The following is a 24,561-nucleotide window of genomic DNA, read 5'->3' on the forward strand; positions in this document are numbered from 1 at the left end:
GATCATTCCCCACTTCCCTTATTTGAGCAGAATTAGTATTCTGTGCTGAAAAACGCAGAGGACCTGTTGTGTTTCCATACAAACAGCTATAGAGAGCTTTTGCTTAATGAACTAAGTCATAGACCAACCAAATCTATTTCCCAGGGACACAATGGTGCCTTGAGGAAGCCATTGCACTTCTCTTACCCAAAAAAACCCCAACCCAATTCCATGCTTTGGTTTTGTAATTAAACTTATCATTGTGTGTTTACAGGAAGCACTTCACTCTCCTCCTAGCTCCACTTGCTTGTATTTAAAATACTTCAGCCTTTAACACAAAGGTTTTTATTTTCAACTGAAATCAACTGAAACATTGAAGGCATCTGCTTGTTTCACCAGTCTGTTTAGGGAGAACATTATTAGAGTCTGCTAAAGAAAGCTGAAGCCCTTTCCCAGCTGATGATACTGGAGCAACTGCAAGGGAAAGAAAAGTATCATACAGCTCTCTGAGCCGCAACAGACATTCAGTGTTTTTGCTGAGTGTAGGTAGATCATGGCTACTTCACTACACAAACCTAACTTTCCCCAGCATTTCAGCTCAGCTGAGAAAATGCCAGCCTTTAGGAAGTTCATCTCAAACCATGGCTAACTAAAATGCATACCACATGGCAACAGCCAAGCTTATTCAGTGATATGTGCACATCTCAAGTTACAAGCTACTAATGCTAGGATAGCTTCCTTTCTGCCAAGAAAGTATCCAGTTGCTATTAGTATATGCCAGCAGCTAGTTAACTTATCACAGCCAGTTTAAACCTCCTTCCCTCCCAGTTATCATCAAAATGGTTTCTGTAGCTGGACTCCCAACACATCACATTTCATATTTCTGAAGTTCTGGGCAATTTGGAAACCTGACTGTTCTAGATCCCCAACTTTATCCAGATGCCTATGCAGCTCTATGCATGGCAAACATCCAGAGGACAATGCCACAAAACAGGGAATTTACAAGAGATCAAACCATGGGGCCATCCAGTCCTGTGTCCTGTTCAACAGTGCAAGGTACTTAGTGCTTCAGAGGAAGGTGCAAAACACCCCCGTTCATCTGCCTAGAGGGCAGATCTATTGATTTAATTCCCCTTATACATTCCACCTCGTGTTTCGTGTCACCATGGCTGTCCTCCCACGCAGACCCCGTCGCTCTCAGATCCGGCCAGGCACTGTGTGTGGCCCTTCCACGTAGGGAGCTGCCGGCCTGTCGGCTGGGCTCTAGCCCCCAGGAGCTTTATAACGATCTCCCGGCATCGGGCCTTGGCAGAGCTGCCAGAGGCGCCTCACGCTCCCCCTGCCCCGCTCCACAGAGGCGGCGGTGCCGCTCCCAGCCCGCGTAAGCCACGCGCGGGGAGGGGAGGACGGCCCAGCAGCCGGGCCTCCTCACCCAGAGGGGAGCTGCCTCGGGGGCTCGCTGCCCGGGACGTCTTGAGCCAAGCAGCCGGCACGGCCCCCTCAACCGGGGTGGGGCTCGCTCTGCACCGAGACCTCGGGCGGTTCATACGCTGACCCCAGCAGGCCAGCAGCGGGGCCCGGATCCCCAGAGCCAGCCGAGCAAGGAGGCCCAGCCTCCGCGCCGCCGGGAACCCGCGAAAGCGGCGGCCGCTCCCTCCCCCCCCCCTCCCAGCCGGGACGGACGGAGGAAGACCCCACCCCGGCCCCCGCGGGCCGCTGCCCGCTGCCCCCGGCCCCCACCCCAGCGGCCGGCCACGCGCAGGCGCCGCCCGCTCCCCGCCGTGGCTCACCCGCGGGCCGCCTCCAAGCTCTTGATGAGCTTCTTGATCTTCCAGATCTCCACGTTCCGGTCGGCAGCGCTGGGGTCGTCCGCCATCTTCTCCTCCTCCGCCTCCTCCCTGCGGCGGCCGGGCCGGCGGACACAGAGCACAGCGGTTAGTCCCCGGCCCGCGCGCCCCGCGCCCCCCGCCCCGGAGCGGCGCTCACCTCAGGCCCTGTCCCCCCGGCAGCGGCTCCTCCCTGCGCGGCGACGGGGGCGGCTCTGGGCTCGCGCGGCGGCTCTGACGTCGGAAACCGGCTTCTCTCCCCCTCTCCGCGCTGCATGTGTTGCAATCCGCTCTCACATGGGGCCTGTGACATCACTTCCGCGGGACCCCGGAGAGGGCGGGGAGGAGAGAGGCGGCGGGACCTGCCGGCTCCACCAATCGGCGTCTTTCCAATCGCTCTCTGCCATTGGCTAGTCCCGCAAGGCCGCGCTCTCCTCACCGCTATTGGCTGGCTTCCTCAATCCAGGCTCCGCCTCCCCGAAGCGCCTTTCGGGGTTTGTAGTTCCCCCAGGCCGGGAGGGCGCCGAGTTGGTCACAGAGGGAGAGGCCTGGATCTCGCGATGTCTCAGCAATGCCGCGTCAGGCCAAGCAGCGGTGGCTCTTAAAGGGCAAGGCGCACGTGTCGGGCAGCATCAGCTGGGTGGCGCGGGAGGGACTGGCTGCAGGGCCAGGGCGGTGCTGCCCACGTGGCGGGAGTCGGGACTCGCTGTGCAGGGAACGGAAGCAGGGCGACAGCAGCATTGCACGCCAGCTCTAGCCCAACCCGACAGTGCCATACCTACTGCCTGGTGCCGGTAGTGCCTGATCCTTCTCCATCCTGCCTGAGCCAGCTTGGGCACCCCTGGCATTATCCTGGGTACGGTTGGCAGGATCAGACATCCCCAACTGTGCCTGGGACTAGAGTGGCCAGATAGAAGTGTGAAAAACGAGGATGGGGGTAATAAGCACCTATATAGGAAAAAGCCCCAAATATCAGTACTGTCCCTATAAAATTAGGACATCTGGTCACCATACCTGGGACCCTCTAGTGTCCTCATGCATTTGCACCCAGCTGAGTGCAGTGAAATCATGCAGCCTAATAGAAATCAGCAGGAGTGAGGCATCTAAATACCTTTGAGGAGTGGGCCTAGGCAGCTCTCCTAATATGCACATACTCCTAATGCAGCAGCGAGTTAGAGCCATGCTACTCGGGCAACATGCTGTCACAGGCATAGATCACAGGCTTGGAATGCCACCTTGCTTGTCATTATCTGCCATCATTCCTTCTCGTTGGGCTCTGCATGAAAACCAGAGCTCTTGTTGCTCCAACTCCACCTGCATGGAGCTACTGTGTCCCGGACCCGCACATGGAGTCATGGAAAATAGGTCCATTAATGGCTATTAACCAGGAGGGGCAGGGATGCAACCTCATGCTCTCAGTGTCCCTAGCCTCTGGTTGCCAGAGGCTGGGAGTGGATGATGGGATGGATCGCTCAGTGATTACCAGTTTCGTTCATTCCCTCTGAAGCACCTGGCATTGGCCACTGTCGGAAGACATGCATCTGACGAAGTGAGTTGCAGCCAACGAAAGCTTATGCCCGCAGAAATGTGTTAGTCTTTAAGGTGCTACAGGACTCTTGTTGTTTTTGTTGGAAGATAGGATACTGAGCAAGATGGATCATTGGTCTGACCCAGTATGGCTATTCTTATATTCATAAACATTCCCCCTGTTGGCGTGTCGCATACCCACCCTGACTCTTTGGCACTTTTATACTTGAAGAACAGCTAGGAATGGGGGCATGTCTGACGGTCGACAGTAGATGTGGCCTGACAGGGACATAATTGCACCTAGTTCCTTAGTGTCCTTATGACACACTAGCTGGAAAACCAGGATCTTTGCTCCACAGATTCATTAAGGCCAGGAGGGACACTTATGCTCATCTAGTTTGACACTGCATCACACAGGTCAGAGGACTTCACCCAGCAATTCATGTCTCCGTTGCAGGAGTAAGAGGAATATACAGCAGGGCCTATATTTTCCAGCTGCATATTTCAAATGATGGGTGTCCTGGGTGACCAACAAAAGGCTATTCTAGTCAAAGCTTCCTTGTTCAGGATTGGCCCTTAAGATTGTTAACTGAATGAGCAAAGCAAGAGGAAACTTGGTCTTGCAGTTAAGTCACTGAACTGGGAGTCAGGAAATGTTGCTTCAGTTCCTGATTCTACCTTAGACAACTTGTATAACCTTGGGTGAATTAGGCTGTGTCTGCCCTGGAAAACTGCACCATTGTCAGCTGAACCAGTAAAAGAGCACGGATGTAGGTTCCAGCCCTGCAGTGTACTCTCACTAAATAAGCTGCTTTGGGAGAAGTATGGTTGCAGTTTTGACCCACATTCATTGTAACACTCCACTTGCAAGCATAACGCTCTGTGAGTATGTATTCCACACATCCTGCTACAGCTCCTAGAAGCAGTGGATTTCTCAAAATTGCTTGGGAACTCCTATAGCTCTCTTGGTGTCAGTGTCTTTTCAAACCATTATCTCAAAATGAGAACCAGGGCGAATGTTCAGTTGCTCACTGGTTGCTCTGAAACACCCCCCACCTCCCCCAGATATCTGCTAACTTTTTAAAAGCCATCCTGAGGCGGCTTTTGCAAGGTGCTGTAGACCCAGAGACTGAGGTCAGCTGCTTGTCACACTGCTGACTAGTAGGAGCTGGTCAGGCTCCCAGCACCACTGCTGGAGTCTCTGATGTGCTGTACTCATGGATAATGTCTGCCAGGTGGGGCACTGCTTTCAAGTGTGGACAGCAACCACAGACAGTTGGGACCATGTTCGTTTTGAGAGCTGGGAATGACAGCAGCTTTCAAATAAGAAGGGAGACCTTTCTTGAGTTGTGCGATGGCCTTGCCCAGGCATTACACCCACAGAGCATCTGGATGAGCATCCCATGGAGAAGTGGTATGCGTGCTTTGAAGAACCTGGTACAGTTAGGCCTTTCTACACTAGAAAGTTTTGTCGACGTTAGTTTTTTCGGTGATAAAAAAGCACTATAATTACAGTGCTCGCACCCATCCACACAGCACTCATTTTGTCACAAAAACACATCCACATTTGGTGCTGTAATATCAACAGTGAGAGCAGTGCGTCATGGGCAGTTATCCCACCATGCACCTTGGCAGCTTCTGTTGCTAGGAATTCTGGGATGTGGGAGAGGAGCGCGGAGCAGCTTGGGTGCTGGCTCAGTGTACCATGGTGCATTGCGTTTCCGTGTCGTCATTCAGCAACTCATGCCACTTTTTCAACAGCTCCCCGCTATTTACTGTGCACCTGCCATCTTTATCTGAGAAGATGGATCCTGTGCTACTCTCCACTGTTACTTTCAGCATTCTGAACACATTGCGGCTGATCGCGCAGTACATCATGAGCTCCAAATCGGAACAGGAATCTGAGGAACCTGACCTGCTGAGTGACATGCAGACAAACAGCACTGCATTACTGTTGTCATTCACGGAGCATCTGCACACAGTGAACCACTGCTTCTGGGTGCATGAGACAAACACTGAGTGGTGGGAGCACATCGTTATGCAGAGCTGAGATGATGAGCAGTGGCTATAGAACTTTCAAATGTGCAATGCCACCTTCACGGAATTCTGTACGGAGCTCACCTCTGCTCTGTTGCACAAGGACACCAGAATGAGAGCTGCCCTCTCAGTGGAGAAGTGCGTGGCAATCGCTGTGTGGAAGCTGGCAACTCCAGACTGCTACCGGTCAGTCGCTAATCAGTTTGGAGTCAGCAAGTCCACCATTGGAGCTGTGTTATTGCAAGTGTGCAGGGTCATTAATCGCATTCTGCTGTGAAGGACTGAGACTCTGGGCAATGTGGGTGAAATAGTGGATGGATTCGCAGCAATGGGATTCCCTAACTGTGGTGGGGCAATAGAAGGCACACACATCCCAATTTTGGCACCAGACCATCTTGCAACAGAGTATATCAATAGGAAGGGGTACTTCTCTATGGTATGCTAGGTGCTTGTGTATCGCCATGGACGTTCACTGACATCAACGCGGGTTGGTCAGGAAAGGTGCATGATGCTCGTATCTTCAGGAACACGGGCCTGTACCAGAAACTACAAGTAGGGACTTTTTTGTCCCAGACAAAAAGATTCCAATAGGGGAAGTTGAGATGCCCATAGTGATCCTGAGAGACCAGCCTACTCACTAATGACATAGCTCATGAAGCCTTACACACGCAACCTAGAGAGCAGCAAGGAGCACTTCAATAACAGGCTGGGCAGGAGCCAAATGACTGTTGAATGTGCGTTTGGCAGGTTAAAGGCATGCTGGAGATGCCTTTATGGCAGGCTGGACATAAAGGAGGACAATATTCCTATGGTTATACCCACCTGCTGTGTGCTCCATAATTTATGTGAAGCTAAGGGTGAGAAGTTTGCCCTCGGGTGGACTGCAGAGGCGGATCACCTTCCATCTGAATACGAGAAGCCAGATGCCAGGAGTATTAGAAGGGTACAATGGGGGGCCATACACATAAGGAAGGCATTGAGGGCCCATTTTGACAGTGAGAACTCATCAGGTGTTTTTTGAAACTCCTCTGTGACATTCTATGATCGCTGTACAATGGTACATGTGTGTTGGTAATAGGTGCTCATATGAAGTTCAACACAAATAAAGAGTGCTTCTTGTTTTGAGAGCTTACTTTTATTATTAAACACAAAACAGCACACACAACAAACAAATCCTAGAGGGGAGAAAGTAGTGGGGGCAGTGCCAGCTACGACAGCTGCATGTAAGTCCAGCTGTCGTTCTCATAACTGTCTGAGGGGGTGGAAAGAAGGAGGCAGCAAGATGGCCTGTGACTTTGGTAGGAATGTGTAGGGGGAGTTGGTGGAGTGCAGGGAAAGAAGTTCTGTTGTGGCTGAAGGGGGGGCCGAGCTTGCACAAATTGTGTCTGCAATGACACTATTGTCTTTAGAAGCTCTGTCTGCTCCTCCATGGCCTTGATCATGCTCCCATGGCCAGCTAAAATTCTCTGCTGGTTTTCCTTCTGTTCCTGTCTGTCCATCTTCTGAGATTCTGACATTGATTGTCTCCATGCCCGTCTCTCTCTTTTGGACACCTCAGAGGACAGAAGGAGTTCCTGGAACATCTCCTCCTTGCTTCTCCGGCATCGCTTCCTTATCAGTCATAGGCGGTCCGCTGGTGTAGGGGCCTTGGCTGAGAAGGTCACAGCTGTGTAAGAACAAGAAACAATGAACAAAACCATTAGTCAGTGCCCTAACAGTACGTATGAATCACTGTGAAACACACCTCATTCTCACTGTCCCCCTGTGCAGAGTACAGCTCCCTGATCAGCCTGAGAATGGTGAGTGGGGGCGGGGCAAGACTATCCAAATATGTGAAGGTTCTGGGTTGGTGCTCTCTTGGGGCATAAATACAGGTACAAGGGGAAAACAAATTTCAAATTGTGCCACCATTCTGCACAGGCAGGGGCCACAGAAGCAGATATCTCGCTCCTTAGAGTCAGCAAGGATGCTAGGTGCATCTCCTCTACACAAGCAGCTTCAAACCTGGTCCCTATGCTGCACGACTGTGCGCTGCTTTGGTCCCCGCTCAAGTGATTGCTAATTGGTGTGGGAAAGTGACCTGCAACAGGGGCAGAAACACAGCCGCTCTGCCCAGGAATCTGAGGCAGAGAATCGGGGAATACCTCCAAGAAAGTTTCCTAGAGGTCACACTGGAGGATACCTGTGAAATCTCAGTGTACATTATGGTGCTTCTCAGCCGAACTGCCTAGATGTGCAAGGGAACAGGAAAGCACATGCAAACACAGCTACTCCTGTACATTTCTAACCCTTCAAGTACCTGTGTGTTTTAGCCAAGCTAAGGACCCCGACGCCTCCAGTACACAAGCAGTATCAGCTTCCAGACACTTACCAGAGCTCCCCGCTCCTGCACCTTGAGTGCCTGAGCTGAAGGGCTGTGGCTGGCTGTAGCCCTCTGAGGTGGAGAACAGCTCCTGACTCCCAACCACAGCAACTGAATTGCTCCCGAGCTGCAGGTCATCCTCCAGCTCCACTTCCTCATCCATGACCTCTTCATTGGGGTTTAGTCAGTATCCAGTGGCCCCAGGGCCATGGAGGTGTCTACGGGCATCTTGGGGGTGGATGTGGGATCACCGCTGAGGATGGATTCCAGCTCTTCATAGAAGCAGCAGCTCATTGGCTCCGCACCAGAGCAATGGTTTGCCTCTCTGGCCTTGTGGTAGCTCTTCCGCAGCTCCTTGATTTTAGCTCGGCACTGCAGCGTATCCCACTCATAGCCCTTCTCTGCCATAGCATGAGAAATCTGGCCGTAGGTATCAAAGTTCCTTTGGCTAGAGCAGAGCTGGGACTGCATGGCCGACTCCCCCCAAATGCTGATCAGGTCCAGCAGTTCTGGTGTGCTCTAAGCGGGAGAGCGTTTGCTGCGTGGAGCTGGCATGGTCAGCTGGGAAGATGAGATGATAGCTTTCCACGCCAACCAAGCAGGAAGTGGAATAAAAATGTCAAACTTCCCACAACTGTAAAGGGGGAGAGGCGGGTGGCTGCAGAGCAGCAGAGTGCAAACAGATGTCCAGAGTGGTCAGGATTGGCATTGTGGGACATTTCCGGAGGCCTTTTACCGTGACAAAAACATACAGCAGGGTCTACACTGCTGCTTTGTCGCTAAAAGTTTGTCGCAAAAAAAAAAAAAAAAAAGTTGGTCACCTCTCGTCGAGGTTGTTTTGTTTTGTCGACAAAAGGGTCATTGCAGTGTGTGTACACCGGGATTGTTTTGTTGAGAAAAGGTGACTTTTGTCAACAAAAAACTCTCTCATGTAGACCAGGCCTAAGTAACATACCCAGTACCAGTCCACAAAGACAATACAGGACACTGGAACCTTAATGGACCCTTTTATTCTATAGATCCATGCGATTAGCTCTCTTGCAGTTACCAACATTCTGCTCAGCTTAGCCATTCCTATAAAGTCGCCCCCCCCCCCCCCAACTCCACCCCCGGCGCATCTTAGCTTAAATATAAGAACCACATTTTGCTTTTCAGCTGAGGATCTCAAAACTACTCCTAAACACTCACAATTAATGGCTGCTCTCTTCACAGTTTGTGCACCAATTTAATTACATTGAGTTAACTCAATGTAACCTCCTCAGCCCTGTTCACAAAACAGCTGCCACCTATGGTTGCAGCATAACCAGCTCAAAGGACCTTAAAGGTGTTAAACAGCTGGAGAGGGTTCTGTGGAGCTAACTTGATTGAAAAAATTCACCTTTTTTGTCAGTGTAGGCAGGCCCATACTGTGGACACACTTAAACTGGTTTAATAGTGTCCACACTAGGTGTATTGCACTGATTTAATTTAATCATTTTAGAGGACAACTGACTTAAATCAATGCACAAAATATGTGTAGACCAGGCCCACAACTCTGCTCCTATTAGCTCCATTTCACAGCTGGATGCAATGATGAAGGTTGATGAGGTTTGTCCAAGGGTATGTCCACACGGCGGTGCCTATATTGGCCTAGATAGTTTGCTGTAGCTACGCCAGCCTAATCCCCTAGTGTAGATGCAGACTTCAGTGATGGAAGGGGGTTTTCCCTCCGTGAGAGAACACTGCCTCCCCGAACGACGCTAGCTATGTTGACGGAAGCATTCTTCGGTCAACATAGCTGCGTCTACACTGAGGGTTAGATCTGCGGAGCTATGGCTTGCAGGGAGGTGTTTTTTCACACCTCTGAGCAATGTATCTATGTCAAATTTATGGGTAGACCAGGCCTGAGATCGTGCAGTGAGTCCATAGCAACGTTTGGTAGTAGCACAGGGGCCCACGCATCAATCCCCAACTCTACACATCAGACCTTCCCACAGGGTCCTTTCCTTAGCCCCACACAGAGCCCACCAGAGCTCTGCAGCAGCCCAGCTAAAGCTATTGAGTTGTCAGAATACACGGTATCTGCGGTCAGGATCTAAGGTTCCATGGGAGACTGTTCAACCTCTGTGTATTTCCATAGTGATTCATGTTAATGAGCTGTCTTTTCTCACTCTCCTGCTTCTGCACTTCTTACAGCTTGTATAGATTCTCAGTAGCTGCTGTCAGCCCAGGCCACTGAGCACAGCCTGGGGAACACTTAGGTAACAGCTTGCCCTGCACAGCCCAGCAAGCACCAGCAGCTCAAAAAGAAGGGCCCATGTATGCTGCTTGCCCATCTATCACCTGGCGTACAATCTGCCTTGGCCCACCCAACTTCCCCAGTAATGGGGCACCCAGCAGAACCCGAGCTATGGTGCAACCCACAGGCCTGTTTGATCAGAAGCCCCGCCATCAGCCTCTCCAGCTCCTTGCATTAGCAGGCGGCTCTCCTCATGTCTCAATCCTCAGCCAGAATCAGTGAGCCACACCGAGTCTGTGCATGGACCCGGCTCCGCGGCAGCCAGGGGAGTGGTTTGCAGCTCACCGAGCTGTACCTGCGCTAGTTGTGCTCTAGCTAGCGCCCTACAAACAGGTGAGTACAATCCCAAGGGGAATTAGGTAGGCTCCTGCTGGCTGCCTCAGATGGGCAGGGAGATGCCGGTGCTTAATGCTTCAGAGAAAGGCCATAAAAGCAAACTCCCTGCACACCTAGTGCTGCATAGAGGGGGAAACTCTGTCCTGGGTCTACCAGCTGGGAATTGTGGGAGCTGAGCGGATAGTTCACATCACATCCTAACTAGTCCTCTGCTTCTTGGCTGAAATTGCTGACAAGTGGGCCAGTTAATGCCACTGCTCAGGGCATATTGTGTGAATGGCAAATAAGGTAGAAGATGTTTCAGGTGTTTTATTTAATTGGATTTCTGTCCTTGTTCCATCAAAAGGCCACTGAGCAACCATGAGCCAGTGACCATTTACTGTCAGTGTTGGCCTGGGCTGGCTTTGAACCGGTGACACACAGGCTGGGTGCAACATATGGGTTGTAGAAGACTGTGAAATGGTTTATGGTTAAAGCATTATACTGGGCCTCAGGAGATCTGGCTTCAGTTTGCAGCTCTGCTGTTGATTCCCTGTGGCCCTTGGGTGAGTCACTTGTGGCCCAGCACCACAATGTTAGTTCAGCTCCTAACTCCCATTGACAGCTTTGTGGATCTGGGCCTTACTTCTCTGGCCTCACTTCCCCCATTCTTTGTTTATCTTGTCTAGTCAGACTGTAACATCTTTGGGGCAGGATGGGACCATCTCTTACCATACACACGTAACAGCAGCTGGTACAACGGGAGCTCACTCTCAAGGCCTAATAATGATGTCCAGCCAGTGTATCCTGGAGCTAGATCAGCTATTTTCTCCTCTGCAATTAATGCCTCTGCCAGAATAGGAACGGACAGTTCGAACCACAGACTCATGGAAAAGATTTCCTTGGTCATTCAGTTCCTCTTCTTGCCAGTAATGGCCTGTTCTCTCCAGAACAATCTTGCCTGTTCTACCAGGTCCATCTTGCTATTCCTCTAGGGGAAGGACTCCATCCCACCCCTGGATGAGAGTGGTGCAGGGTGTAACCGATCTTACGCGTAGGAAGTGTCCTTTGCATAGTTTCATTCCCCTTTGCTTCACTGCAGTACTCCCAGCACACGTGCGTTAGGCCCTGGGGGGTAGGCCGGCAGCGGCAAACAACAGAAGTGTGCATCTGGCACAAACACAAGCATCTGATCTTGATTCAACTCCCAGCACTACCCGCCCCTAGCTTGGGTTAATGCAAGTGAAATATAAGCCATGGGACTTTCTGGAGGCTTTCCAAGCAGCTGAGTGCCTAGGCAGGGAAGCCCCCAGACAGCACTATCAGAGGAGTCCATTTAACTCGCCCCCACCACCCACTTCTAAAGCTGCCCTTTTTGTTGGATAGCTTTTCAAATTCTTCCAGGCAGCTCCTTCACCTGGCAGTTAAGTAGGGGCAGAGCTGAGAGACAAGAGACCTTCTCGCCCTGACGACAACAGACATAAAACCCCAGCCATTTTTATATTATGTAAAGCCCATCATTTCCCCCCAGTTGGGTCATGGGCCAGGGAGACAGATCTGGGATTACTATTTATAATTGTCAGCTGGCATAGTGGCGCTCTGGAGGCACTTTCTAATTAAATGAATATTTTAAAATGATGGTATGGCACTGAGGGCCCCAATCCAGCAAATCACGTAAAGAGGTATTTAATTTAAGCATTGAGTAATCTCCATGGCTTCACATGATAAAACACTGGGTCATAAGTGCTTTGCTAGATGGAAGCTATTGCTAGTTTCAGTTCTATAAGTGCCTTGGTCCAGATACTGATTTCACCCTGGTGTAAAGCAGGAGTGATTCTGCCCCAAGCCCATGCACTTGGCAGCTTCACTCAAACCAGGTAAAACTAACTAGACTCTTTCACAGAAGACAGTAAATACCTTGGTGTTTTCCAATGTGGGTAATTACATCCTGCCTCCCTCATTTCCCCAAGTAGATTCAATTCTTGCTTTAAGAAGTTGCTCTGTGTTGCTGTGCACCGGTAAACAAATGACATATTCCACCCCAGAGCTGACTGCATTTTAAAGGGGGAGAAAGTGATGCCTCTGTGGAGTTTGTCTATCAGCATAAGGGTCCAATTCTGGTGCATGGAACTCCTATAGACGTCCATGCATGCAGAGGGCTGTCCAGATCAGCACCTTGCTTTTGAAGTCTTCATAATGAAGGATGGGTGATATTAAATTAACCGTTTTCCTATTAAAAACCCACATATAAAGAGGAAATTGAATGTAGATGATTTGCACAAGACCCTATCCCAATTCTCCAAAAAATCACCTTTGCAAAGGGGGACACTAACCCAGCCATTCTTTAGTGAATCTTTCATCTAATTCACAGTGCACCTTCCATCGCGCAGCATTAGATAATGTACACTCTGTACACTCAGCACATCCCAGCTCATCATACTTTCTCACTCCTCCATACACCGCTAAAGGGACCGGAGGTGGCTCCTGGAATCTTTTGGCACCTTTAATGTGTTTTATCTGCTTCAGTGCATATAACCTAGGCAGTAGCGCTGCACCTAAGTAGTAATTTCAGTCAGAGAGACTGGCAGTCAGCAGACTTTTACTAATGGTATGCCCAGCTTCCATAAAGAATTGCACCACAACCAATCAACAGCATTTCTCCCAAGATCTTACTGCCTGGACAAATAGGCTACTTGCAATAGCAAGTAGACAGAAAGACAATATCACAGCTCCTTCTCCTCCCCTGCAAAGGGGAGCCAGAGGAAAAGAAATCACATCCAACTCACTCTGTTTGCTCAGCATTCCCTATCCTGCCTGAATGATTGAGGCACATTACAGTGACATGCTCCAAGTGCTGTCTCCCTGGCTGGCATTCTTCCATAGGCCCAGCCAAGCCAGGTGCGCTGTAGCCATGGGGAGGAGCTGCCCTTCTTGCCATCCTACGTGAGCTGCAAGCATCCCCCCACCTCACCTGCCTTTGGGGTTTTTTTTGGAGTTGAGCTGCAGTGAAGAATCCCCTTTGGAACGTGCAGTATGTTAAGGCTGCATTATGCTTCTCCATGAAGGTAACTGTACGTACAAAGCTCACCCAAAATGGCAGGTGCATTTTGTCTACAAACACATTGACAAATCTGCTCTGTGGTGGTGGCTGCGCCCGGAAAGGCTTTGTATTAACTAGAGTTAAAGCCATGCCATCATCTCATCATTATGTTTACAAGGAAGGAGCAGCGGTCTGCAAGCTTTATGCATCGCTGAGCACGCGATTGCAGCACCGTTGGGCTGCTCGAGGCCGTGACCCCAAGGCTGCAGCACGCTGGAGCCTGATTCAGCAAGACGGTGTGGGCCGAGTCCAGCAGCAAACAGGGAATGCTGTGGGAAAACATTACTGAGCAGAGCAATCAGGAAACGGCGGGGTCTAGTGCTTTCCCCATAGCAGGGCTGGAAAGCTAAGTCACTTACTGTTTCACTGGAGGGGAACATCTCTTTGCAGCCGTTTCACGGAGCACATCAGGCTGCTGCCTGCTTCCCAAGGAGGACAGGATCCTGGATGGGGGTGCTGAAGTTACGGTGTGTGCCATCCCCCTTCTTCTGGTTGCTGGATGGTTCTGCCAAAATGATCAGTAGTGAAATAGTTAATCATGTTCCCATTTACATTGTTATCTTTAGGCTTAGGAGGAACAGGGACAAAGTTACAGCACGTTTGTACAGCTTCCAGCACAGTGGGGCCCAACTGGCTGGCCCTGAGGTTCTACTGAACCACAAATAAACATCCAATGAGACGCATGGGGCAGTTTGCCCCTCTCAGAGCTACTGTTTCAGGCTCTTTGCAGACTCAGGCAGGAATTACTGCATCAGTTTCCACGTGGTTCTCATTTTCTTCAAGGCCATGAGGGCTAAACACACCAGTCTGAGCTTAAATGAAACATAATGTCTGGATCACAATTCTGTAGCATAGGGCTTGGTGTGGCTACAAATGCACAAACTGCAAATCACTGAATGCACAGGGCCGTGGTTATAGCCCTTAGCACACCGTTCTGCACCCCATTGGCAACTCAGTCTCAGAGGTTAAGCCCTTGTGCTAGCCTGTCTAGTGCACAGAGATACCCACACCCCATGTCATACACAACTCCTGCACGACTGACTTTCAGTTGGGATAAGCCCAGCTGGGGCAAGAGGTCAAAAACACAGGGGAGAAGAGGAATGATATCAAGCTGGAAAAATGGGGGCATGGAAACAAGCCTTCCTCTCCTCCTGCAAATCCTGGCTGCAGCCCTAGTAAGGCACCACACGGCTGTATGGGGCTGCATCATATAGTGACCATTGTGCATTTGGATTTCAGCTGTGTCCACCCCACCAGCTGAGAGCAGAGGGCCCACAGCCATGACCATGCCTCAGCGAGTTCACACACAAAGGAGAAAAGACAAAGGTGGGAGGGGGGACTGAAGCACAAAGCAGTGCCAGGAGTTGCCCACAGTCATTCAGCCACTCAGGAGCAGAGCTGGGAATAGAACACAGGCCTCAAACCAGCCCCCTCTGCCTAGCCTGGCACAGGCCAGGACGTGGGTGGTCGTACCTAGTAACTGGAGCATTGGCGATCAGAGCCAAGAGCTGAGCAGTGTGGAGCAACTGTGGTGGCAGGCATAAGCAGTGAGCAGCCACTGGCCAAAGGGAACTAGCTACTGCTGGGCTTAAAGACAGTCCTGGCAATGCCGCTCAGCCGATTAGGCCAATGAGAGGGTTCAGCTGTGGTTAGCTAGCTAGCTAGCTAGCTGCTCCCAGGCGCAGCTGCCTGCCGCATTCCTGCTGCAGAGCACCCAGCCCTTTTAAGCAATGCTGCTCCAGAAAGCCGTGTCCCTCTCCTCTCTGGGGTGCTCTGGCCCACTATACAAACTCCTGCGAATGAACTCAGGAAAGAAAGAATGAGCCTAGCAAAAGGTATGACTGAAGCTATTCCACATCCAGTTTACAAGCTGGGTGGTCAAACCAGCATGGCCAGTATAGGTCCCTAGACAGTCCCAGGAGCCTTAGCCCCGTGGCCAGGGAACCCCCTTGATTTCCCTTGGCCAGCAGATGTTTTGCCCTTTCTGGATGCACTGATTCCATTGAGCCAAGGAGCAGGCCGGGTGCCCTGCAGAGGGCCTAGGCAGTACTTGTGCTTAGTGCATTAGTGCCCCAGTGGTCAGTGCCATGCATGGCCCGGGGCAGCAGAGTTGTGTGGGGGAGACGCTCATGTCCCTCTGAGAGTTAGGGCTTCAGGCTAGGGTTTGCAGCTGCACCACCATACTGCCCTCCGTGCCCCACTGCAGTCAATGGGAGATTGTGCAAAGAGCAAGGGGGGAATCTGGCTGTGTGAAGAGACTGACCTTATTAGTGGTTTGTTTCGTGCCTTATTGTCTCTCTCAGCATCCTGCCCCGGGGGAAGGCACACTCCCCTTCAGCCCCACCCTCATCTTTTCCCATCCTTTCTCTGCTTGGCGCCCTGTTCCCTGTGCCGCTCGCCCATTATTCCCTCAACAACGCCCAATTCCCATGGATCAGTAGTGCATTACACTAATGCATGGAGACCACAACCGACCTACAGCAGAATAGTAGCTTTTCTAGAACAAAACCTTCTGCGTCTCCTCATGGTTTGGTACCTGGGCAGTCGGCCAGGTGACTCGTCATCCCTCCTACTGACTCCACGCAGGGCTGAGTCGAGCTTTGGCAGGTCTCCATGCAATATAACATGTGAGAAGCCTATAACTGGGTCAGCCATCTCCCAAACACCCACTCGTGGCTAGGGATGGCTCGCAGCACCCTGCGTCAGTTTCCCCTTCACTCAAGCTCCTCACTTATGACACAAAGGTTTTCATCCAATAAAAACACCAACACCCTTTCTGGTTGGGTTTATTAACAAAAAATAAACTCAAAACCAAAGTCTCCCCTGGAGTCTCATGCTGGGCAGAGCCCGTCCTCCCCACAAGTCTGTCTGCCTTTTGGAAGTTTCTTTCTCTCATGCTGGTCCCAAGCCAGGCACAACCCTTCCTCCCAGAGGGTGGGTCAGTCTGTCTGTCTTCCTGCTCGCTCAGCACTTCTTGCCTGGCGTGTGGCCTTCTCTACCAGCCTTCATCTCCATTGGTGTCTTCCTCCTGCTGACTCAGGATCCTGCAGAAATCTTCCTGTTATCTACATGCATCTGCCACACCTTCTCTGTCTGGGCTGCTTCCTTCCCTACTGCAGGCCAGATAATATTGGCTCACCTGTCCCACCAGTCACATGACCTTCTTTCTCCCTGCCTGGGAGGATGAGTTAAGCATGTGGCAGGTGGACTGAGGCCCATCTCTGCTTACAGGGCCCCACCACCCTATGAAGACCCCTGTCCAATGCCCCATGCCTACCACCACTCTCCCCCACTGACCATCCATTACTTGCCTGCAAGCTTGCGGTAATCCCTCCAACACCATCGCGGCCTCTGGGGAACTCGCTCCACCTGTAGCATGGATGGGAAGCCAAGAGCCAGTGCCAATGGACACATCTCCATGGAGACAGCAGGGGAGAGACCGTTCAGGGTTGAATGCTGTGAGGCTGTTTGTCGACACAGGCCAGGGAATCGGGGCTGGTGCTGTGGCAAGTCTGAGTCACTCTGGAGCCCTGGGTGTCAGTGGAGAAAAGATAAGAGTCCAATGAGCACACAGCTTTTTAATGTGCTCCTTCTCCGTGGCTTGTCCTCCTACTTGGAGCAGGGCTTAGTAAGAACCCATTTGAAGGAGACGAAGGAAATCCACCACAAGGAATGGGCCACTTCTGCGCTCCACGCTGTGTAACCTGCTGCACATCAAACCGAAGTATATCATGCCCTGACATGACTTCTCCAGCTCTCAGAAACAAACACAACCAGAAGCTTAAAGAGGTAGTTTCTTGCATTTCAAATTCCTGTTACCTGGCTTGTCTCCTCTGGTGCAAGGGGAAGGTTTGGTGACCAACAATAACCCTTAGCACTAGAGCTGAATGAATAATTCCTAACAAATCATTTCCTTGATGAATGTGGGGGCAGCGGGGGTTGTGTTAGCAGAGAGGCTGGGAGCAGATCAGATTTTCTCAGATTAAGTCATTAGCTGACATGATTCAGCAAATGATTCTGGGACTCTGGCTGGCTGGTGAGCCATTCCGTGTAAGTATTCGCCAATCAACACACCAGATTCCAGCAGCGCGGGTGAGTTTTGACTGGACGTGTAGATCGCACAGAATGGGTTGGTTCCCTAGCGGGATGAGGCTAAGCCAAAGACTCAGGTTGATGGATGTGAATATTCACCTTTGCAAACTTAAAATGTGCTCCCTGCAAACAGTCTTTCCTAATCACTTAAACCGGTTTCTTTCCACAGACAGGCCTGCTGGCAACTCACTCACATTCAAGTGTTCATGTAGCCTGAACACGACAAACGCCACAAACCCAGTCAAAGCTAATTTGAATAGTTGCTCGCAGACAATTTTTCCACGGTGTTCATCCAGCTCTGTTCCTGTTCTGCTTTACATTTTCTAAGTAGTGTGCAGACAGCAACCAGGTCCTTCTCATTCATGCAGTACATTTGGAAGCCTTATTTCTGTTCATTCTGCCTGGCAAGATTCCCGCAGAAACTAATGCACAGAGCTGTTGCCCAAAGCACCACAATAAGAGTAAAACACAGGCATTCATGGCATCTAGCCCTGTGGTTAGCCTACTGGGCTGGATAATATTGCCCCAGGTAAGAGTTTGTATCCTCCTAGCTGTGATGGGTGTGGATCACTAGACATTTATTAATTCAATGATATGACCATGGTTTCCCAGGTTGTTTCATCATCAGCTGTAAGCCCTGGTTCTGCAGTCACTTAATACTGTTTTTAAACAGAAGTGAAACAGTCTCGCTGTATGCTAATGAAATGATTAATATGCAGCAGCCCTGGAAAAAGACACTGCAGTTTTGCTGCCTCCTGGCCTGGTTTCTCCTCTTCTTCATCTCCTCGTTGTTCAGTTGCTGGGGAGCCAGTTCTAGCCTATTTCAGAATCAGGTTTTTGTTGTTCTCTTTGCCAGCTATGGGTAGAAATAGCTTTTGGGTGAGGACTGTCTCTCCATATTATATACACATTGTGTGTATGCATATTACGGTGCTTAGATATTGCTACCACAGTATAAATGTGTCATCATCGGCTTGTCATTTGCAGAGAGGCTTGTTTTCCACCAAGCACGCTCAGGGTTTGGAAGTCTCTGCTCCAGACCTGCCAGCGCTGAGACTGAGGCATGAACTGGAGTCTAATGTGGACACCCGCAATATCTCATGGTACAACCCTGATTAGCAATGTAAGCCTGGGGATTCTCTCGCACCTGCACAGCAGTGTTAAGCTGATTACCATGGTTAGGAGGAATTTCTCTTCAGGGACAAGGGTAGTTCCCTCCCTCTGGAGCATTGCTGAGCATGCCAATTAGATTGCATCCAAAGTACTAATTATTCTTTGCAAGAAATTGAAAAAAAAGTTTTTGTTTTCACAGAGCATGTCCAGGACAGTTCCACTGGGGAGAGGAGGAAAGAGGGGCAGATTTCAGAGATACGCACCAAGACTCCGCAGCTTGGGAGAGAATGAGTTTGTGAGGTCAGTTCTGTGCCTGAGACCATGAACGTGTGTCACTCAGCGGTCAGCATGTGCTAGGTCTCCCGCGAGGTCATGAGGCACCCCAGTTGGAAAGCCTGACTCCACCACAAGCTTTTATCTCTGGATGTCCCTGATGGAATGGATCCCAAAGAGGAAGGGCCCAAGAGAAAGATGAGGAGTTCCAGTTCTACTGGGCAGACTGTCAGCTGGCTATGGGACCTCCGGGATGGGCTGAGAGGAAGAGATGTGAGGTGGAGAAGAGCAGCTGTGTGGTCAGTGCCCTGCCCTTGCAGGGGTAGGTACCAGCAGGCTCTAGTCCTGCCCAGCTCCTCTCCACCTCTGATGATGCGTTGGTGATGTTGTATCTTATGGGTTTGTTAATTGTCACCGAGCCATAACTTGTAATATCAGAGCAGAGGAAATCTGACAGAGAGGGAAAAAATCTCCATCTGTTGGCCAACTATCTCTGCGCATGGGATCCAATGAATGCTGCAGGTTCTCAGTTCAGGGGTGGCACAGGCATGGTTCCTGCCAGGGTAGCCTTAGGAGCTGGCAGGGCCACACTGACCTGCTCAGGCAAAGGGACACATCCTGCTTCTTTGGTTTTCGTGGATCAGCATTTAGACTTTGCAGACCCAACCCAGAAATGTGTGTGGGGAGGACCATAGCACACGAAACACGCTGACCACCTCAGACCACCGTCTCTTGGGACCACCTCAGACTCTCTTCTCTTGGGCTGAATCCACGTATCAAAGAGGCCTTGGGACACCCTGACCACCTCAGACTATCACTCCATCACATCTGATAGCCTGCCTGGGGCTGCAGCTGCCAGCAGTATCCCTTAGCAGCATGTTGGTCAATGGTGCAGTGTTGTGCATTGTGGGAAATTCCATCCTGACCCCTGCAGTGATGGAGGTGTGAATAAGCGCCCGATCCCAAACATGCTTACTCAGGCAAGTAGGGTTTTTGCAGGCTCAGGCCCTAAGTGAGGCCATTGAGGAAACAAGCTGTGAAACACTGTATGGAGGAAGTGTTTATATGTCTGAAAGGCCTCTGTGTGGTGGGGCAAATTCATCACAGGGACAAATGCATTGACCATATTGTGCACTGTTAAACAGCTGCCATGTTCCTTCTCAGAGGTGGCAGCAGTTCAGTGGCAGATTGTTTCTTATATAAATTTAGGCCTTGAGCTGTGCTCAGTACAGAACTTGAAGGGTGGTAGAAGAGGGCAAAGATGGCTCGATGCTATTTTAGGGCTCCCCTCACAGATATTAGCTGGTCCCAGTCCCCCCAGGGCCATTATGCCAGAGCACAGCTGCACACTGGCCACTCCCCCCCCCCCCCTCCTCCCAGCACAACCCCTGGCAGGGCGGGACTGAGAAGCATGGTGGAGTTGACTATGCTATCTCTACACAGAGCACAGCTTCCTCCATGCCTGGGAAAGTCTCAGCCCATTGTGCTACAGGACTAGTGCAAAGGGATTTTATGTTGGGCCGAGCTCTGGCTCATGGTTGGTAAGGCACCCTGGGAGGGAAGGTGGCAGAGCAATGTCAGATATTAGCATCCACACAGTGCCTGGGAATAGGGGTGGGTGGAACAGAGCTGGGGAATAGGAGAAAAAAGGCAGGACAATAAATGTGTTTCTCACGCAAAGCAAAGCGGAGGCAAACGGCAGCGAGAAGGAGGACATACCATGGGTTGGAGGCAAGCACAGGCACTGCAGGAAAAGAGCAGACCACGCGCTGCCCTGTGAAAGCATTTCTCATTGTGATGCCAAGGTCACTGAGAATGCTGGCCCTCTGCCACGCAAGTGCTGGCTGCTCGATTGAAGCTGCTGCCCAACAGCTGCTGCCTCTGTCTCCCCTACTCCTGCATGCGCTGAGGATTGGGCAGCCAGGATTCTTTGGCTCCCCACTGCTAGTTCCACCCAGTTGTTTGCCTGCCACCTAAGCCACAGAATTTTCCCTTGACTGGCATCCCCTTCTGAGGAACATACACGAGTGAGGATTTGCGTGCAATTTACAAGGGCAAAGCGCTCACTGTAGGCAGGTTTCTACATGTTAATTAAATGACGTAAATCAAGTACAAATAGGAGGCCACGGTTCTGCTCTCAGTTACTGCAGTGTAAACCCAGACAGATTCCACTGGAGTGACTCCTGATTTATTTGAGTGTAACTAAGGGCAGACTCTGGCGTGGCATCTGGAATGTTGAGGGATGATCTGGTCCAACAATGTCTCTGCACTGAGCTGTCCTTTGTGTCTGCGGGAGCTAATTGGCAGCATGTTATCATCTGCTAAGCCTGCAATAACCGGGTAGGGTCAGCCCCTCAGCTGGTGTAGATCATCATAGCTCTCTCCAGCTCCAGCTCATGCCAGCTGAGGATCTGGGCCTGTCAGGCTGTGGGGGGCAGTTTGTGTTCAGGTGAGAAGCAAAATGAAGTGACAAGTTTAATTAGGTCAAACGTGAAGAATCCTGGCTTAGGCAAGCCCATGCCCTGTAGCATGTCAATCACAGGGTGCATTATCAGAGGCTGGGCTGTGGAGAGCTGGCTTGAAGCGACCGCTGGAGCCCATGCATGGTATTTTGGTGAGGCCGGTGCTGGTGAATTGTGCCGGATGGACAGGCATGGCTCCTGGAGTGCGCTCTTGCTGTCCAGTGAATAATTTCAGCAGCCATGTCAGCTTCCCCCCCTACACCATCCCCCTCCGCTGATCTAGCGGAACCACTCCAGGAGCTGAGAATGGAATTGAGTCATGATGACCCAGGCTGTTCTTGGCAGCTCCACGGAGACTAACAAGCAGGTGTTGCGTGGCGATGGCAGTTTTTGTGGTGTAGACACCTTTTTACAGAGAAACATGAAGTGGCACAGCCATTTCATGTCCCATAGTTGTACCTATCATCTATCAATCGATCACTTATATGGTCCCCATCATCACAGAGTCTGAGCACCTTAATAATAGCTGAGCAATGTGGTCACCTGAACCAAAATCAGACCATAGTCACTGGCCAGGGGGGCTGGACTTATGGCTGGAAGGCTCCATTATTCAATGTCCAGCCTCAGTCCACCAGTTCCTCCTGCAGATGATGCTGGTGAGGAGCAGCTCAGCAGAAGCCCCTATAAGCACACGAAATGAGACACGGAGCAATTCCTTACTTCTCTGCTGTGCACACACGCCTACCATCAACGCAAGAAAACCTTATGGGCGCAGAGCCTCAGCTAGTGTGAATTGATGTAGCTTCCTCAAAGTCAATGGAGCCATGTCAAATGACACCAGCTGCGATTCTGTCCCTCTATGGTCTTGATCATTTCTGAGTGTGGAACTGGAGTCTTCTGCTTGCATATTGAGAAAGCGATGTCAAGGGAGATGGCATTGTGAGTTTGTTGAGTAATACAGCTTCATTCAAGCACCTGCTTATATCTAAAGTGCTGCTTCTGCCTGAGGGAAGAGGGAGTAAAAATTTTCAGCCTTCCATTTTGACTTTTTAAACAAAAGAGCAGCCTGTGGTCACATATAACCTGACATAATCCTCCCCCTCCCTGCTTACACACACCTTCATGGTGATTGTCCAGGGAGATGCAGGTTTATGCATGAGGTACCATAGAGCTGAGGGTAAGGCGATAGATAACTGGACACCTTCAATGTTCCCTGGTAGTTCAGGTACATTTCTCCATTTTAGGTTAGTACTTTAAGGAATGGTTCTACGCTGAAAAGTGACTGTGCAAAAATATCATCATGGGTTTCCATGTTCATCATCTTTCCATCACTCCAGACCAGGTTTGCTCAGTTTACAATATAAATATAGATGGTTTGTTTCTAAGCAGGACTAACCTCTGCTATATCATCCCAACCAGGGCTTTGTCAAGCCGCAGCTTAAAAACCTCTAAGGAAAAACTCACCCCAGCATCTGAGTCAAGCTGGGCTCATGCATCTATAAGGCCTCTGCAATCAGAGCCTCTCCTCATAAGTCCTGTGCTCCAGCCCCCTAAATCATATTAACAACTCTGATGACGCTGATGCAAGAGCCAGACTACACTCCATCTCATTTGCTCAGAGCTATGTCAGAATACAGCACCCAGGGAAAAGAGCTGTTGAATTAAGACGACATCCTTTCACACTAGCTCATATTTCAGCAGAGAAATGCATTTTACAAAAGGACGCAGCCTTGTAACATTGGCATGCTTGCATACTGGAGACAGTGGAAAGACAGATGAGAGGAATGGGACTATAGCTGTAAAATAGTGCTGCAGAAAGTTACAAAATTGTATTTCAGCCAAGGATACTTTACAGCAGCTTTGAGAACACAAGTCAGCCTTGAACTCTGTTGGTCAAGGTGCTTTCATTGCCCAAAGCAAATGAAACAATTGCTAGAAATGGATCCACGACAGATATTTAGATCCAGATTTTGAAGTTCCCAAAGTACAAGGGCCTTTGGAGCTGAGGTTTGGTTCAGCCCTTTAGCCAGAGAAGGGCCAGCTGCAGAACGGACTCAGATTGGGATTTTTACTCCTCCGGTAGCTGAGGTTTATGTGGATCCGGGGTATTGGCTCACACCTGTCACTAATGTTTAATGAACAAAGTTGATCTGTATCCATTGCATCTTAATGAATGAAACTGTTCCTTTCAGTGCAAACCTGTAGCATCTTGTAGCTTGGTCTGCATTTTTCCTCCTTTGGTCCACATGGCACATACCTCAAGTTTATATGATCTTAAAATGTAGGAATTGCCAGACTGCCCTGGTCAGTCTGGTGCAGTGCCTGCCTACAACACTGCTTACTACCACATGCTTCAGAGGAAGGTGCAAGAACCTCACAGCAGGCAGCTGTGGGCTAATCTGCCTCTCACATTAGGTTTCTTCCCAATATCCAATCATTAGCGATTGGTTGAAGCCAGGCAGCAAGTGGTTTAAGAGCTCAAAACTAGTTAGCTTTATCTAGTACTTAAAACATGATTTTCCAGTTCCCCCCAAAGACCTGTCAGATTCTAGCGGCGTGTTCAATTTAGCTTCATGTTTTCAGTTCCTAGACTTTACATCATCTATATCGCATCTATATCGCCCTAAGCTCTGGGGAGGAATGCTTTTATGCACGCAGATGGAGGCACATGGCACATATATTGGCCAGTAAACCCCTCTCACACCACTGCAGACGTGAAAAAGGTGCCAAATTATTATTCAGGGATCAGCACAAATTACTCAAGAACCATATGGCACAGGACATAGGCATCTCAAGATGAATATCAGCTTATAGTAACAACGACCAAACTCAGTGACTCTAAAATATCCTCTCTGCTGACCGATGCCTTTGTAAGACCATGTCTCTGAAGCAGGTACTCTCTAGAACGGGAGTCACGCCTTTTATGAGCGATAAGGGCCATTTGTATAACTGCAATGGTGTATCTCCTGCCAGCTCAGCAGTTTTTTGCGGGGAGCTGTTCTTCCCATGAAAGAGAAAACTCCTGGTCCCACCCCTTGGGGGCTCTTTTAATAATTTAGTTTTCCAAGAAAAGGCAGAGCTAATGATAGCATTAAAACTAGAATCTTCCCATCCAACAGCTGTAAGCAGCTGGGAGCTCCAGCAGTAAAAGAAAGGATTCATTCACTAAGTAAAGGTCAGCCTCAATCAATAATGAA

At 50.3% G+C, this 24,561-nt stretch overlaps 1 protein-coding gene across 1 annotated transcript in view; it reads right to left on the reverse strand.

Annotated features, from left to right (window-relative positions):
• Positions 1 to 2,103, reverse strand: part of ETF1 (eukaryotic translation termination factor 1) — a 32,503-nt gene extending 30,400 nt beyond the window's left edge. Inside the window, exons 1-2 of the mRNA XM_067566763.1 lie at positions 1,966 to 2,103; positions 1,770 to 1,877 (exon numbers count right to left, since the gene is read on the reverse strand). Of these exons, the coding sequence (XP_067422864.1) occupies positions 1,770 to 1,855 (86 nt within the window). The 5' untranslated portion in view covers positions 1,856 to 1,877; positions 1,966 to 2,103. The remainder of the gene's footprint in view (positions 1 to 1,769; positions 1,878 to 1,965) is intronic.
• Positions 2,104 to 24,561: the final 22,458 nt, after the last annotated feature.

The sequence above is a fragment of the Emydura macquarii genome, unplaced genomic scaffold, assembly GCF_026122565.2.
Source record: "Emydura macquarii macquarii isolate MOO-44397 ecotype Brisbane River unplaced genomic scaffold, CSIRO-AGI_Emac_v2 contig_2768, whole genome shotgun sequence".
Lineage (NCBI taxonomy): Eukaryota > Metazoa > Chordata > Testudines > Chelidae > Emydura > Emydura macquarii.